Here is a 13,362-nt window from a genome sequence, read left to right on the forward strand (position 1 = left end):
TTTTATTCAAACAGTAGCTACTACAGTTTGGCTGGGAAAAAATACAACACAAAGTATCTCCTGTAGAATTATAGTAAAAAAAAGTACATAGTAGCACACAAAGGAAATGTATGTCACACATATAACTGAATACTGTTTATGCCTATCCAGCACACACGTGTGTCAGTAATCATCATGGCAACATAATTTCTCATTCACCCTCGGACTTGACCTAAGGTGACCGCATAGTAAAAACACTGCTGACATTTTTTGGAAATCTTCAACCATATCAGCAAAAGTAAATCCCAAGCACCAGATCAGATGAAACTACTGCAAAAGAACTGTACTGTTCAACTTTACAACTGGAACAATGGTGAGCACTGGACCCCCTGCTTCCCTATACAAAAGAGCAAATACCACCGTGACAAGTAAAAAAGTAAAACAAATCTCTCCATCACTCTGAAGGATCAAAAGCACTGTATGGATGGATGGATGGATGGATGGATGGATGGATGGATGGATGGATGGATGGATGGATAGATAGATAGATAGATAGATAGATAGATAGATAGATAGATAGATAGATAGATAGATAGATAGATAGATAGATAGATAGATAGGAATATTATTAAACATTCAATTATTCTCTCTAGAGGAAGTTAAGTTATTGTCAAACCTGTTTATCTAGGTACCTGAGCCGCTGCCATTCATTGTATGTCAAAACAGTGTAATGGGATATGATATAAGGACAGCTAATGAAGAACATCCATGGATTCCTTAATGCGCACATTCAACAAAGAGAAGCTGGAAAGCAAACAGAGGTTCAATAGCACTTATTGACAGAAGGATTGATCTTACTCATTTTTCTTTCTTTTTTGTGATCATTTTTTTATTACTATTATAATTTTTTTTACAACAAAGAAATCCAAAACCAAAAGTAAGTTTACACAACAACAACAAAAAAAGTACAGGAGAGAGGGATCATGCCCATTGCCGATATCCAAATGGATTACTCTATATTTGGGGATTTTCTTTATCAAAAGGGATGTTAGGTTGATGATAAGCTGTTTACAGAGTGTGTAGCAGCTAATCTGCTCCAAAAAAACATAAACACGTGGAGAAACAGGCAGGCAGTGGTCTACTCAGAGGACTGGTGCCATCATTTCTGAAAAAAACGTAAAAGCGCCCCCTTGCATGCCTTTGTAGTAGTAAAATCATTACAAAAATAACCTCACTGGTGCCCTTTCAGTGGAGATCATATGAAAAATACCCTAATAGATGCCCTTTCAGTGGCATAAACCAAATGTAGGGCCCCCTGGATGTCCTACCAGTGCCTAAAACATAAACAAAGTGCCATCTGGATGCCCTTCCAGTGGATAAAATGTAATAAAATGCCCTCCCAGGTCGCTTTCCAATAGATACAATGCTAAAAACGTGCCCCATTGGTAATTTGAACTAAAATATACATATATAATATGCAATGTGCTACATTACACTTATTCATTTTTTTTAAAAATGACTTAGTGACAAATGACAGATTAAATCTTATTTGAAGGTGATCTTCATGCAGGAAGTAGCATTCTCTCAGTTGTAATTAATGTATCGTTTTGTTTTTTCCTTCTACATAATGAAATTACCTCCACCAATTGTTTCATCAACATTAACCAACATTTCATGTCTACGCAGATGATACAGTTATTAACTGTTCTGCTCCGACACAGCATCAGGCAAGCCATTAAACCTGCCTTCCATTACTACATCTCAGGGTGATGTGATTGAGCATGTATCTTCTTACAAATACCTGGGATTCATAATTGATGATTCTCTGTCCTTTAAGCTTCACATTCAACAGCTCGTTAAGAAGTTGAAGGTGAGGTTGGGTTTCTATTTCAGAAACAAGTCATGTTTTTCTTTTGCCACAAAGAAAAAACTTGTTGATGCTACCTTCATGCCTTTGATTGATTATGGTGACATTTTATATATGCATGCATCCACTCATTGCCTTCATTCTCTGGACACCATTTTTCCTGCATGTCCTTGTTTATAAGGCAATTCTTAACTTGCTTCCCTCGTATTTATGCGATTTTATTCATTTAAAAAATATTGAAAGCTACAGTCTCCGATCTGTGACCCAGTCACAAAACTTGTTTTTGCTTTCAGTTCCTAGGGTGCGTCTTGAAATGGGTAGAAAGAGTTTTAGATTTGCTGCTCCTGCAGCCTGGAACCTGTTGCAGGAGAGCCTGGGTTTCAGTGAGCTTGTCTCTTTAAATATTTTTAAAAGCAGACTGAAGGCTCTTGAGGAAGATGCTTCAGTTTGTAGATGTTTTGACTGATGACTTCTGTTCTGAAACCCATGATATGCTGTAATGTTTTAGAAGCTTTTCTGGAATGTGCTGCTGCTGATCTTGGCCAGGACACACTTGAAAAAGAGATTTTTAATCTCAATGTGATTATCTACTGGTTAAATAAAATAAAACAAAACCAAAATGTTGTAAAATAAGTTTAAGATCCTCAAAGTTTCCTTGAGGAGGACCTGTCTTACTCCTACCTCACTATGTTTCAATGAACTCTACACTGAGGGAGTCAAGTAAAGGTTAGTGGTTCAGGGCAAATAAAAGAAAAGAAAAAAAGAAAAAACCTCAAGCATGTTTTCATGAATAGTGACCCCAAATCTTTAGTCTACATTCGAGTGAACTTAAAAAATAGGATAATAGTTATTATTGTTTTCAGTATTCATCGTCTGACCTTTGAAAATGTATTAAAAAACAAACAAACAAACAAACACAGTTGGCAAATGACTTTCTGCTTCGTGAGTCCCCGCCCATACGTTCGGCGTGGGTGTAAATAACAAGCGCATCCACCACACATGACGTCAGCATCTTTGTTTACTAGCGACCCAGCAGCTAGCTGTAAACTCACATTAGCTGTGAGCATTTATCTACTGGGTGTGCGGCGCAGCATCATACAGGGCGTGTAGTGTCTTTGTGCAATTCTTTTAATCGGAGATATGTCGGCTAACGGAGAGGACTCAACAGATGCAAGAAGAGGCGATGGACAAGAGTGAGTTGATTTTAATTCAACGTTAGCAATTTAGCTTTCTTCATCTATTCATACAGAGGCACGTTGTTGTCCAGGCAGAGATGAGGAAGCTGTTGTTCTGACTGGCGTGTTGTTCCACCGTTATCTCTCATAAACAGGCTTTTGTTGATAAATCTGCTAACTGTTTTATCTTCGTGTTATTCGTGTTATAAGAACATCTTCAGCAGTGATCATTTAGGCCTCCTCCAACTCATGAATAAAATGCTTCTTTGTTGTCTTAATGTTCTCGTTCCTTTCTACAGAGGTGGACAGTAACAAAGTACATTTACTTGAGTACTGTACTTAAGTACATTTTTTGATTATCTGTACTTTACTTGAGTATTATTTTATGAGGATACTTTTACTCCACTACATTTAGAAGATATTTATTGTACCTTTGACTCCACTACATTTCTATCAGTGCTCTAGTTACTCACTACTTTTGTTTTGAAGTCAGCTCATGAATTTCCTTCTCTTTTCTAAAATCTGATCCTAAGACAGTAACATGTTTTTGTGTAGTTCTGTTTGTCTCAGTGGTTTAGACATACCTGTATATTGTGCATCTCCACGGTTGAACGTGGAGCAAACACAGATCACTCAGATCAGGCAGTTCATTTAGAGGTGGTAATGATGGCTATAACTCTGCTCCTGAGCTCCCATGTCCATATCTTCAGCCCGTGTTAGAGATTTTAGAAATGAAGAATGATACGTATCGTTTGAAATGTTCTCCCTGTTTCCCACTCTGCCCAAACATACAAACATTCACAGTCCAACCTGAGAAAATGTGTTGAGCTACATAACATTGGTTTCATTCCAGATGAACATTTCAAACTAAGTTGTCTGTGCTTGGAGTAACTTAGTTTCTGTTTTTATTCCATGGTATAGTTTTTAGAGATTTCAATTACTGGTTTCTAGATAAACATGATGTAACAGAATGTACTCCTATGTATTCTTGACTGCACTAAAATATTCAAAGTACTTCTTAGAAAATCTAAAAACATTGTATTTTCACACTACATAAGTATTTTTAAAAGCAAGCACTTAAGTACTTTAACTCAAGTAATAATCTGACTGAACAACTTTCACTTGTATTGGAGTAATATTTGACCAGGAGGATCTATACTTTGACTTAAAGTTGCTGTGAGGAATTTTTGATTTATAACATTTTTTGCGTCCCCTTGTAGACTAAGTGATATCTCTTATCTCTTGTTCTGTACACGCAAAAGTAGTGTTTTCAACAAAAACCTCACCCTGCTGTATTTCAACAGTCAGATTTATCACTCAATGTGATTATTTGCCATAAAAACAGCCAAAAAAGGATGTTTCTAAAGCCAAATGTCAATCATGTGGTCTGACACCTGAGTGGTTTAAGGCATTAAAAATGACAACAGAGAAGGTATCAGTGTTGTTGTTCATGGTTTTGTTTGCTTTTGAAGGTCATAAGAGGCATCAGTGTCGGTTTCAGTCTGTTTCTCAGCTGGTTTAAAAACTCCTCACAGTGCCTTTAAGTAATGAAGACATGTACTTTCTCCACCACTTTTTTTCTATTCATTACTAAAATTGTTTGCCTAAATATTCATTTTGAAATGTAAAGCGAGTTATGCTTTATTGTCCCTCAGGTCGGAGCCGCCTGCCTCTGTTCCTGGCCCGATGGAAGTCGATGCCCACCCCGGCTCCCACAGTTTCAGATACAGCCTGAAGTACCCCAGCATCGGCCAGTGCATCATCATCAACAACAAGAACTTTGACAGGAGAACAGGTGCTCACTTTGTCTTTAAGTCATGGCTTGGCCCCTTAATGTTCAGAAGACCATTGTTGTTGTTCTCATGTGAAACCGCTTTCGTGTGGAAAACGAAACTGCTCTGAATGTGGTTAGCCTTTGAAAATGGATAAAAATATCCAATGCGTTATCAGTTTGTATTTCTTCTGATGTCTTGTGTTATAAGTAGGTTTTAAAGCTCAGTGTCAGAAAAGGATTAGTCAACAATGTTCAGTCAAAATAATGAGCATCTGTGGGAACATTTGCTCAGGTGAATATTGATTTTATTTTATTATTTATTAAAATTATCTAACTAGTAAATACCCCTGAGGGTTGTGCTTTCCTCAGATAAAGGAACAGTTTGTTCTCCATCTCTTGTCACCTTCAAAATATCAAATTTGCATTAATCATAAAACATGCAGGGTAATGAATTTAACAGATTTGGCCCTAATGTGACCCTTGTTTCTTGAGTCCAGTCCAGTCCTGAGACTTAAAAGCATCCTGTATTGAAATCCTTAGCAATGTAGAGTAAGCCAAGAAGTTAGCCAAGAGTTTATGGGTCAGTCGGCTCAAACTACTCTGTTAAAACTTTTATTAGGACTTAGAGATTAGCTTACTGTAAAGGTGCATGTCTCCTGTAAAAGTGCTTCTAGTTGGTAAACACAAGCTTTTCCTGTTAGTCACTCTGTTATGAGAACTCCTTTTGTGAAGGGAAAATCCCTGTCCCAAAGAGGGATGAGGGGGTTCCCTCCTGGTGTAGTGCTTTTGAAACCGAACACAGCTGTGAGGTGATGCCGCCTGTTTTCAAGTGTTTGATTACACAGAACATCACGGCATTTAGCCTTGCATTTCTCCACTTCACTTCCAACCTTTTCCTGACAACATAGGTGAGCTAAAGGACTCAATTTTGCACTCGTTGCTTTGGATACCAATTAGCTGCTTCTGTTGTCAGTTAATTAGACGTTTGACGGCTCTGTGTGGGAGTCTTTATGTCGGCTGCAGAGAAATGAGGAACAAGCTGGCATTTGATGTAACCTGGCCCCGTGCTTGCATTTCATGTCAGTTCTTCCAACACAGCATTCTGTTAGTGGCTTCTCTTGAAGTCCAGGTAGCCTCATGACTCACATTATGGTTTAACATTTTAACATGTATCCTATGGTTTGATTAGTTCCTCTTCAGACTTGAATGGGGGTTGTGGTGGATTCTGTGTTCTGTAATAATGTTCTTTCCGGGTTATGTTTTTACTGATCCATATAGTCTTGTTTCAGGATGCAGACAGAGAGTCATACTCCCATTGTTATATGTCCTGTGGGTGTTCCCTAATCTTTTCCCTGAGGCATGGCCACGCCGCCTCCAGAGGGTCTAGAGGGAAATGTTTATCCAGCGCTGACCTCTCAAAGGACATATAAAGGCCTGATGTCTACAGTAGCTGGAGAAACCTTGACTCAACCTCCGTTCTTGCATACCTTGGGGACATTGTGCAATGGAAGCTTGAATTGCTGAGGAGAAGAGTCTCCTGTCTCTGAGAGAGCCTCTATTATCAGGCTGAGGACCTTTTGATTTCAGTGCAAGCTATTACATCTCAGACTGCTGTCACAGAGCATCAGAGTCACTGTGTGATGGTCTCATTCTGCTGTCAGACTTGTGTTTGACAAACCTGTCTAGCTGGACTAACCCAGCACACATGACTGTGTCTGCAAACAGCTTAATGTTCCTGGAGCTGGTGCATCATATGAACGGTGTAAACACCAGAAACGGTTAAGCCTGTACTGCTGAGTCAATTTGTTTTGTTTCCAGCTTATCAAGCAAGAAAAAAAGAGATTCCTGACCTAGCTTGGAAAACCCTCCCAAACATTTTGTGCTTGAGTGCAAGTCTTGTGTAAAAGCTTGCAGGCGAGTTGTTATTCAGAGACGCCCTGTTACAAACCCATTCAGTTGACCATAGTTACTGCAGCTTATAAAACAGATGTGTTCAATCCTGGAGAACCTAAGGGCTGCGGACAGCTGGGAGTGGTGTTGTTGGACGACTGGATGTAAACACACAGATGACCAATGGCATCTTGTGTCATGTCATGGTGTGCTTTTTCAGTATTTTAAACTAGAAAATGGGGAAGTTGTATGTTTACTGTATTTGGTCAACTGGCATATAACCCTTCAACCACAGCAATGTGAGGACAGCACAGGCATGTGCTAACGTAAGCCACACTCTGCAAACTAATCTGACAAAGTTAACGTGCAGACTCTCTGATCCATTGTACTCAGTTTTGACTTTTTTTCTGAAAGCGTTTCCCATACTTTTAGCTCTTATCTTATCTTACTTTTAGACTAATCAGTTAGTCTGAAGTCAAATTTCTGGTTAAACAACTTGGAAATCAGTCACCAACATCCGTAGGGCCCAGAATACTTGGTTTTAAATGTCACATTAGGCCCCAGGTAATAGCCCAATCAAGTCTCAGTCCAACACAAGCGGCAACCTCCGGTCTCAAAATATGAAGCCCATGCAGAAGTGTTATAAACTGCAATTCATTGAGCATCTGCTTAAGGCTGGCTGCAGAAACACCATAAACCACATATACAACAATTCAAAAAAGACGCTCTTTGCAGCATAAATAATAAACATGATTACAGCCTGGTTCAAAAAACGGCCTTCGGTCTACGTTTTCTAATGCAACGGTTCAGGAGATATTAAGATTACAAGTTTCGCACATTTAAGGACATGACTGACTTGACTGACAGGTGGGAACACTGCAGCTGTTGGCGAGGAGGCTCAAAGCCCAAGTCTTTACCTCACACTAAGTTTGGTTGAGTTCAGCATTTCCAATATGGCTCCCCTTGACGTTTGGCTTCAAAACAGCGCTCAGGAACAGATAGGTGACGTCACGGATACTATGCCCATTATTTATACAATCTATGGTCCAACAAGATGCACAGAGTTAGAGCAAGTAACCAGTAAATCAGATGTAGACATCACTTAATTTAACCATGGTAGCTGGTTTTAGCTCTTCTAAAAGATGAGATGTGATATATTAAGAAAACATGTCAGGAAAATCAGGGATCGCAAATTAACCATCATGGACATCCTTATAAATCACTCTATAACTTTGGTTTGTGGTGTGATGGTAGATTGGGGTTTTTTTTCATACCACTCAGAAGAAATGATGGTAAATGTGTACCACCAGTGACATGAATATAACAGACTCATTAAAACATGTCTCACCTGTTTCTTGACTGTGTCTAAACGGGAGCATTTTGTTCTGTCTGTGCAAAAACGTTCACGCTATGAATTGTTCATTACACCACCCTGGTACCAGCAGTCAAGAATATTCAATGTCATAGCTGCTGCATTATGTGTCACCTGCATTCTACTTATCTGTGTTTCCCTGGCTTTACTACTATGCAAAATCACTCTCCCACCCCAACCAAACTGAGCTCAGTAATTTGCCTTCAGTGTCCAAAAAAATGAGCTGGAGTGGGGCAGATCCAGTCACTGTCTCTTCGTGTGCAGGGCCTTACAATGATAAGAACATGTAGGTCGTATCAAACTACCATCAGTTTGTTCCACTTGTTCAGTTTGCTTATAAAGTAGCAAAGTGTAAGGTTCTTATAAAACTTCAATCAATCTTTGAAGGGATGATGAGCACACACAATGTCAAAGTCCATGTCAGGGAGATGTTTGATGCAAAATGTCAATAAAATGTAAAATTATATATACTTTTTTTTAAAGTTTTGGGCATTTTTGCCTTTATGGATAGGACAGCTGAAGAGAGACGGGAAATGTGGGGAGCAGAGAGAGGGGAGGAGTTGCAGTAAATGGTCGTGCGACCTCTGGAACAAGGACTATGGCCTCTGTATGTGGGGCGCTGAGACCGCTAGGCCACCAGTGCTCCAAATATAAATTATTTTTAAAGAAAAAAATCATGATTATATTTTCTCTTTGTGCCTTTATAGTAACCAGAAACCAAAAATCTGTGCTTTCGTTTCAAAGGCATGAATCAACGAAATGGAACAGACGTGGATGCAGCCAACGCCATGAAAGTGTTTTCAAAGTTGGGTTATAAAGCGAAGGTTTACAACGACCTGACGGTGGAGAAAATGAAACAGGTTTTAGTTTCTGGTAAGTTTGAATACAGAGACTGCAAACTGATTTTTTTTAGAACATCAGGATCTGTGAAATCCTAAACCTTTCTGTTTATTCTAGCGTCAAAGGAAGATCACAGCTGCTACGCCTCATTTGTTTGTGTTCTGCTGAGTCATGGAGATGAGGGTGTGTTCTTCGGTACGGACGGCTCAGTGGAACTCAAATACCTGACATCACTTTTTCGTGGGGATCGCTGCAAATCACTGGTGGGGAAACCCAAACTCTTCTTCATCCAGGTATTGTCACAGTTTAGCTTTTTCTTTCATCATTTTTTTTGGCAAACTGAACAGGATCTTAACTTCAGATTCTAACCTTTGACTTGGACTTGTTTTGTTTTTTTTGCATACTGATCAGGCTTGCAGAGGCACTGAGCTGGATGCAGGCATTGAAGCAGACAGTGGAGATGATGGCACTACTAAGATCCCTGTGGAAGCTGACTTCCTCTATGCCTTCTCCACGGCACCAGGTTAACACTTACAACCTTCATGTACAGTTTAGTTTTGAGCTGTTTTTAAAAACCTTGTGTTTAAACTTAGTTGCTGACTCCCAACATAATATACAACACATCACCAATCAATCCAAGCTTTGATACAGTTGCCTCCCTTTATGAAATCCTAATCCTTTAATGTGCTTTTGTTTTTATTCTATGTATCATTTTCTGTCTTTTGTATGAACTTAGACTAAGTTAAAAAATAGATTGTTGTTCTATTTGATTTGATTTGATTAAAATAATGCACTTTAAGTCGGCGTTAACCAGGCCTCCCTGGCACGCCTTCAGCTAGTTCAGAATGCTGCTGCTAGGCTTTTAACTGGCACCCGTAAGTGAGAGCACATTACCCCCATCCTCGCCTCCCTCCACTGGCTCCCTGTTCATTTTAGGATTCATTCTAAGATTTTATTGTTTGTTTTTTAAATCTTTAAATGGAATCGCCCCACAGTACATCACCGACCTCCTGCAACGCTACACTCCCGCCAGGTCTTTGAGGTCTACAGGACAGCAGCTTCTTGTGGTCCCTAAGACCAGGCTGGAAACCAGGGGTGGCCGTGCCTTCTCGGCAGTGGCCCCCAAACTGTGGAACGAGCTGCCCCCCATGTTAGATTGTCCCTAACATTACTGACTTTTAAATCCCGTCTTAAAACAAATTTTTACTCCTTGGCTTTTAACCCAGCGTGAGAGTTGTGTGGTCTCTATCTCTGTCTGTTCTTTTATTGTATTTGTATTTGCTCTTACAGTGTTTTTATTCTTGTAAGTGTTTTATTTGTTTTATCATGATTCTTTTACTTTATTCTATTTTATTCTCTGACAGCGTTTTATGTTCTGTGTGTTTTAACTTATTTTACCTCACTGTGCAGCACTTTGCTAAACTTGATTGTTTTTTTAAATGTGCTATATAAATAAAGTGGATTGGATTGGAAAATAAAACGTTCTTTTTCTCTTCCTTCAGGCTACTACTCATGGAGGAACACTATGACCGGCTCCTGGTTCATGCAGTCGCTCTGTGAAATGCTCAGCAAATATGGCAGAGAGCTGGAGCTCCAGCACATCCTGACACGAGTCAACCACAAGGTGGCAGTAGAGTTTGTGTCTGTCTCCAATTCTCCAGGCTTTGATGCAAAGAAGCAGATCCCCTGTATTGTGTCAATGCTGACCAAAGAGATGTATTTTACTCCTTGATGTTTTCTTCCACTTGTGATAAATTCCCACTCGCCTGTCTTCTTGCAGGAGAAGGCTTGAGGATGTTTATGTTTGGTGTTTGTGGGTTGCTTTTTACATTTTCTGACTGAAGATCTAAAAAACCTCAGCTTACATTTCCCTGGGAGAATAGTTGCGGTGCAAAGTCTGCTGAGATACAAGACGTTGAATCCCTTCAGGAAAAGTTTTTTTGTATTCTCTTTTAAACTAAAATCATGAATCCAAACATAAAGCATAGTATACTTTGTATCTCAACAATCACAGTTTGCTGCCAGTAGATGCCTCTCAGATGTTTACATTATGTACATTTCAGGGAATAATATCAGGAGCCAGTTTGATAGGATTTAACCTTTTATATTAATGTAGTAATCATCCTCATTTTAATGCGTTGGGAGTTAGTTTGAGTGTGAACAGTCTGTTTAAAGGGATCATGTGTGAAATATCTGTTCCTGTTCTTCTACTGTCTTGTTCTCTTTCTGCACCGCTGAGTCGGTTTAGTGACACCTGAATGAGGGTCTCACAAACTTAAATAGTCAATAATTTTTAAGTTATTGCGGTATGAGTTGTTTGAAGCCCAAATGAATGCATTGCACTCAAAAGGTTAATAATATGATAATGTTATGTAGCATGTTCAGGAGCATCCAGTACGCTGTCTGTCTATTTTGTTGGTTTTAAGGCTCACTCCTCCTTCTCCTCCTTTTCCTCCTCACAAACAACTTTTATTTTTAACACGTTTTTCTTGAAATGAGCCAGCCCACTAGCACGGTGCTATTTTTGAGGCAGACATACTTGACAACTCTGCATTTGTTATCCGTTTGAAGGTAATGTGGTTTTTAAGAAGCGGCATTACAAATTGGAGGCTTTTTACACTTAAAATGAAGTTACAGTCAGAACATTTTCTCTACTGATGGTCTGACTGATGTGGAACTGTGTGTCAAATTTTATATGCAACCACCAGCATGTAGAGATTTATTGAAGACAAAGCACAATTAGATTGTGTATTAATCCAGGTCCTGGTTCTTTGTGTGTAAACCTGTTAAACTAACATCAAACTGTGCTTCAAACTAGCTGAAATCACACGCTATAGTTATATGTAACTTGTCTGACAATCTAACAATGTAAAGTCTTTCAAACACATAGGATTTTGCTATGAGCAACACTTTTTGGCTTTTATGTTACACCACTATCTTGTAAGCAGCTACGATGTGATGTTTATCCTTTAAAATAAAGACCACTTCTCATTGTTCTGTGCTCTCACTGATTTTCTTACCTAGTAAAAGTTGTGAAAAGCATCTCAATCTACAAATATTTGACGAACATTTTTGAATAAATGTTGTCTGGAGTGTGCACAGACAGGATTACTCCAGATTTGGCTGCCTGGAGGTGGAGGGAAATGGGCCACCAGATCCCGGGGCCTTGTGCTAAATAAAACTGGGCCTCAGATTCTTTCATTACAAGTGAAGACTCATTTTACAAACATAGGCTCTTACTAACAACATACCTACATTTTCTACTCATGATATGAATACAAAAATGAAGAGCTGGCATTTGTAAAGCATCAATGAACACCAATTTTATATGCAATTAGACATGCAATCAACTCTTCAACTCTGTGTTTAGAATATACACCTAGGACTGAATAAAGTCTGCAACTAAATCCTCATAAGATAAGATAATACTTTAATGATCCACAGGGGAAATTTTGTTTTTTGCCGCGACACAGGAGCAAGTAGTAGTATAGTAAGAATAAGGGTAGAAAAAATAGAGTACAAATAAAGAAAATGTTAATTAGATGTAAATAATATATATATGTTACATGTGATGTAACATTTGTAAGATGTGATTGTACTAACTGTGTGGTACAACTGTACTTACCCTATGATGTTGTTTTTGTTCACTGTGGAGGAGACCACTGTGTGAAAGCTGACCTGGTTTGACCCAGACTAGTGTTGACCAGACCCTCCATGACTCTATTGTTTTTATTAATATTCAATTATGGAGCGTTTTAAATCTGTGTAAAAAATAGTTTATGTTCATCAGTGTAACAGTCATGATTGGCTGCAACATCTTGTTTTTACTGAACAGTTAATTTCTCAATTAATAGATAGAATTATGTTTCAAATGCTCATTACAATATCCTAGAGCCAAACATGTCTTCATCAGATGTCCTGTTGTGTTCAACCAAAAGTCCAAAACATCCAAATATTCAAAATACTCTAATGCAAAACCAAGAAAAGAAACAATTAATGACATTTAACTAGCTCCAGCACTTCATATTGTAGAATTTTGTAAAAAAAAAAAAAAAAAAAAAAAAGGTTGCTTTGATAAGCTCTGTGTTGATAAAACAATGAATCATTGCATTGATGATGTCAAATGTCTAGTAGTGTATGCTGTGTCGATCTGTAAGCTTCAGATTAATTGTGAGTTGTTCCAGTTGGAGGTGCTGATGAGCAGCTATTTACAGCTGTGGTCCCCATCACCACAGCCAACCCTATAAAATATAACTTTGCTGCTATAATACTTATTTGCATTAAACAAAAATATATGCTTAAAACTATCCTGGTTAACTGATTCAAATCTAAGCTACTTATCAATATTATTTATTTTACAATTTCCCCAAATGTAACTGCACAATATTGACCTTCAGACTGTCCACCTCTTTAAACAAGATTATTTGAAGCCAAGTGACTTGTTGAATAACAACAAGGGGGCATT

The 13,362-nt window shown here is 38.6% G+C and overlaps 1 protein-coding gene across 1 annotated transcript; it reads left to right on the forward strand.

The window, feature by feature from the left end:
* The first annotated feature begins 2,842 nt into the window (after positions 1-2,842).
* Positions 2,843-11,892, forward strand: casp3a (caspase 3, apoptosis-related cysteine peptidase a). The gene is made up of 6 exons (XM_034688124.1): positions 2,843-3,039; positions 4,677-4,816; positions 8,802-8,930; positions 9,015-9,190; positions 9,309-9,420; positions 10,400-11,892. Exons 1-6 carry the CDS (start codon positions 2,987-2,989, stop codon positions 10,627-10,629), a joined length of 840 nt encoding a protein of 279 aa, XP_034544015.1. The 5' UTR covers positions 2,843-2,986; the 3' UTR covers positions 10,630-11,892.
* The last annotated feature ends 1,470 nt before the right edge of the window (positions 11,893-13,362 follow it).

The sequence above is a fragment of the Notolabrus celidotus genome, chromosome 7 (assembly GCF_009762535.1).
Source record: "Notolabrus celidotus isolate fNotCel1 chromosome 7, fNotCel1.pri, whole genome shotgun sequence".
Taxonomy (NCBI): Eukaryota; Metazoa; Chordata; class Actinopteri; order Labriformes; family Labridae; genus Notolabrus; species Notolabrus celidotus.

Bases quoted from the DNA above. Each gene is read 5' to 3' on its own strand.
- casp3a (XM_034688124.1), top strand. From the start codon at position 2,987: ATGTCGGCTAACGGAGAGGACTCAACAGATGCAAGAAGAGGCGATGGA. The intron at 3,040-4,676 runs GTGAGTTGATTT...ATTGTCCCTCAG, and splicing joins AGAAGAGGCGATGGACAAGA to GTCGGAGCCGCCTGCCTCTG. The intron at 8,931-9,014 runs GTAAGTTTGAAT...TGTTTATTCTAG, and splicing joins GAAACAGGTTTTAGTTTCTG to CGTCAAAGGAAGATCACAGC.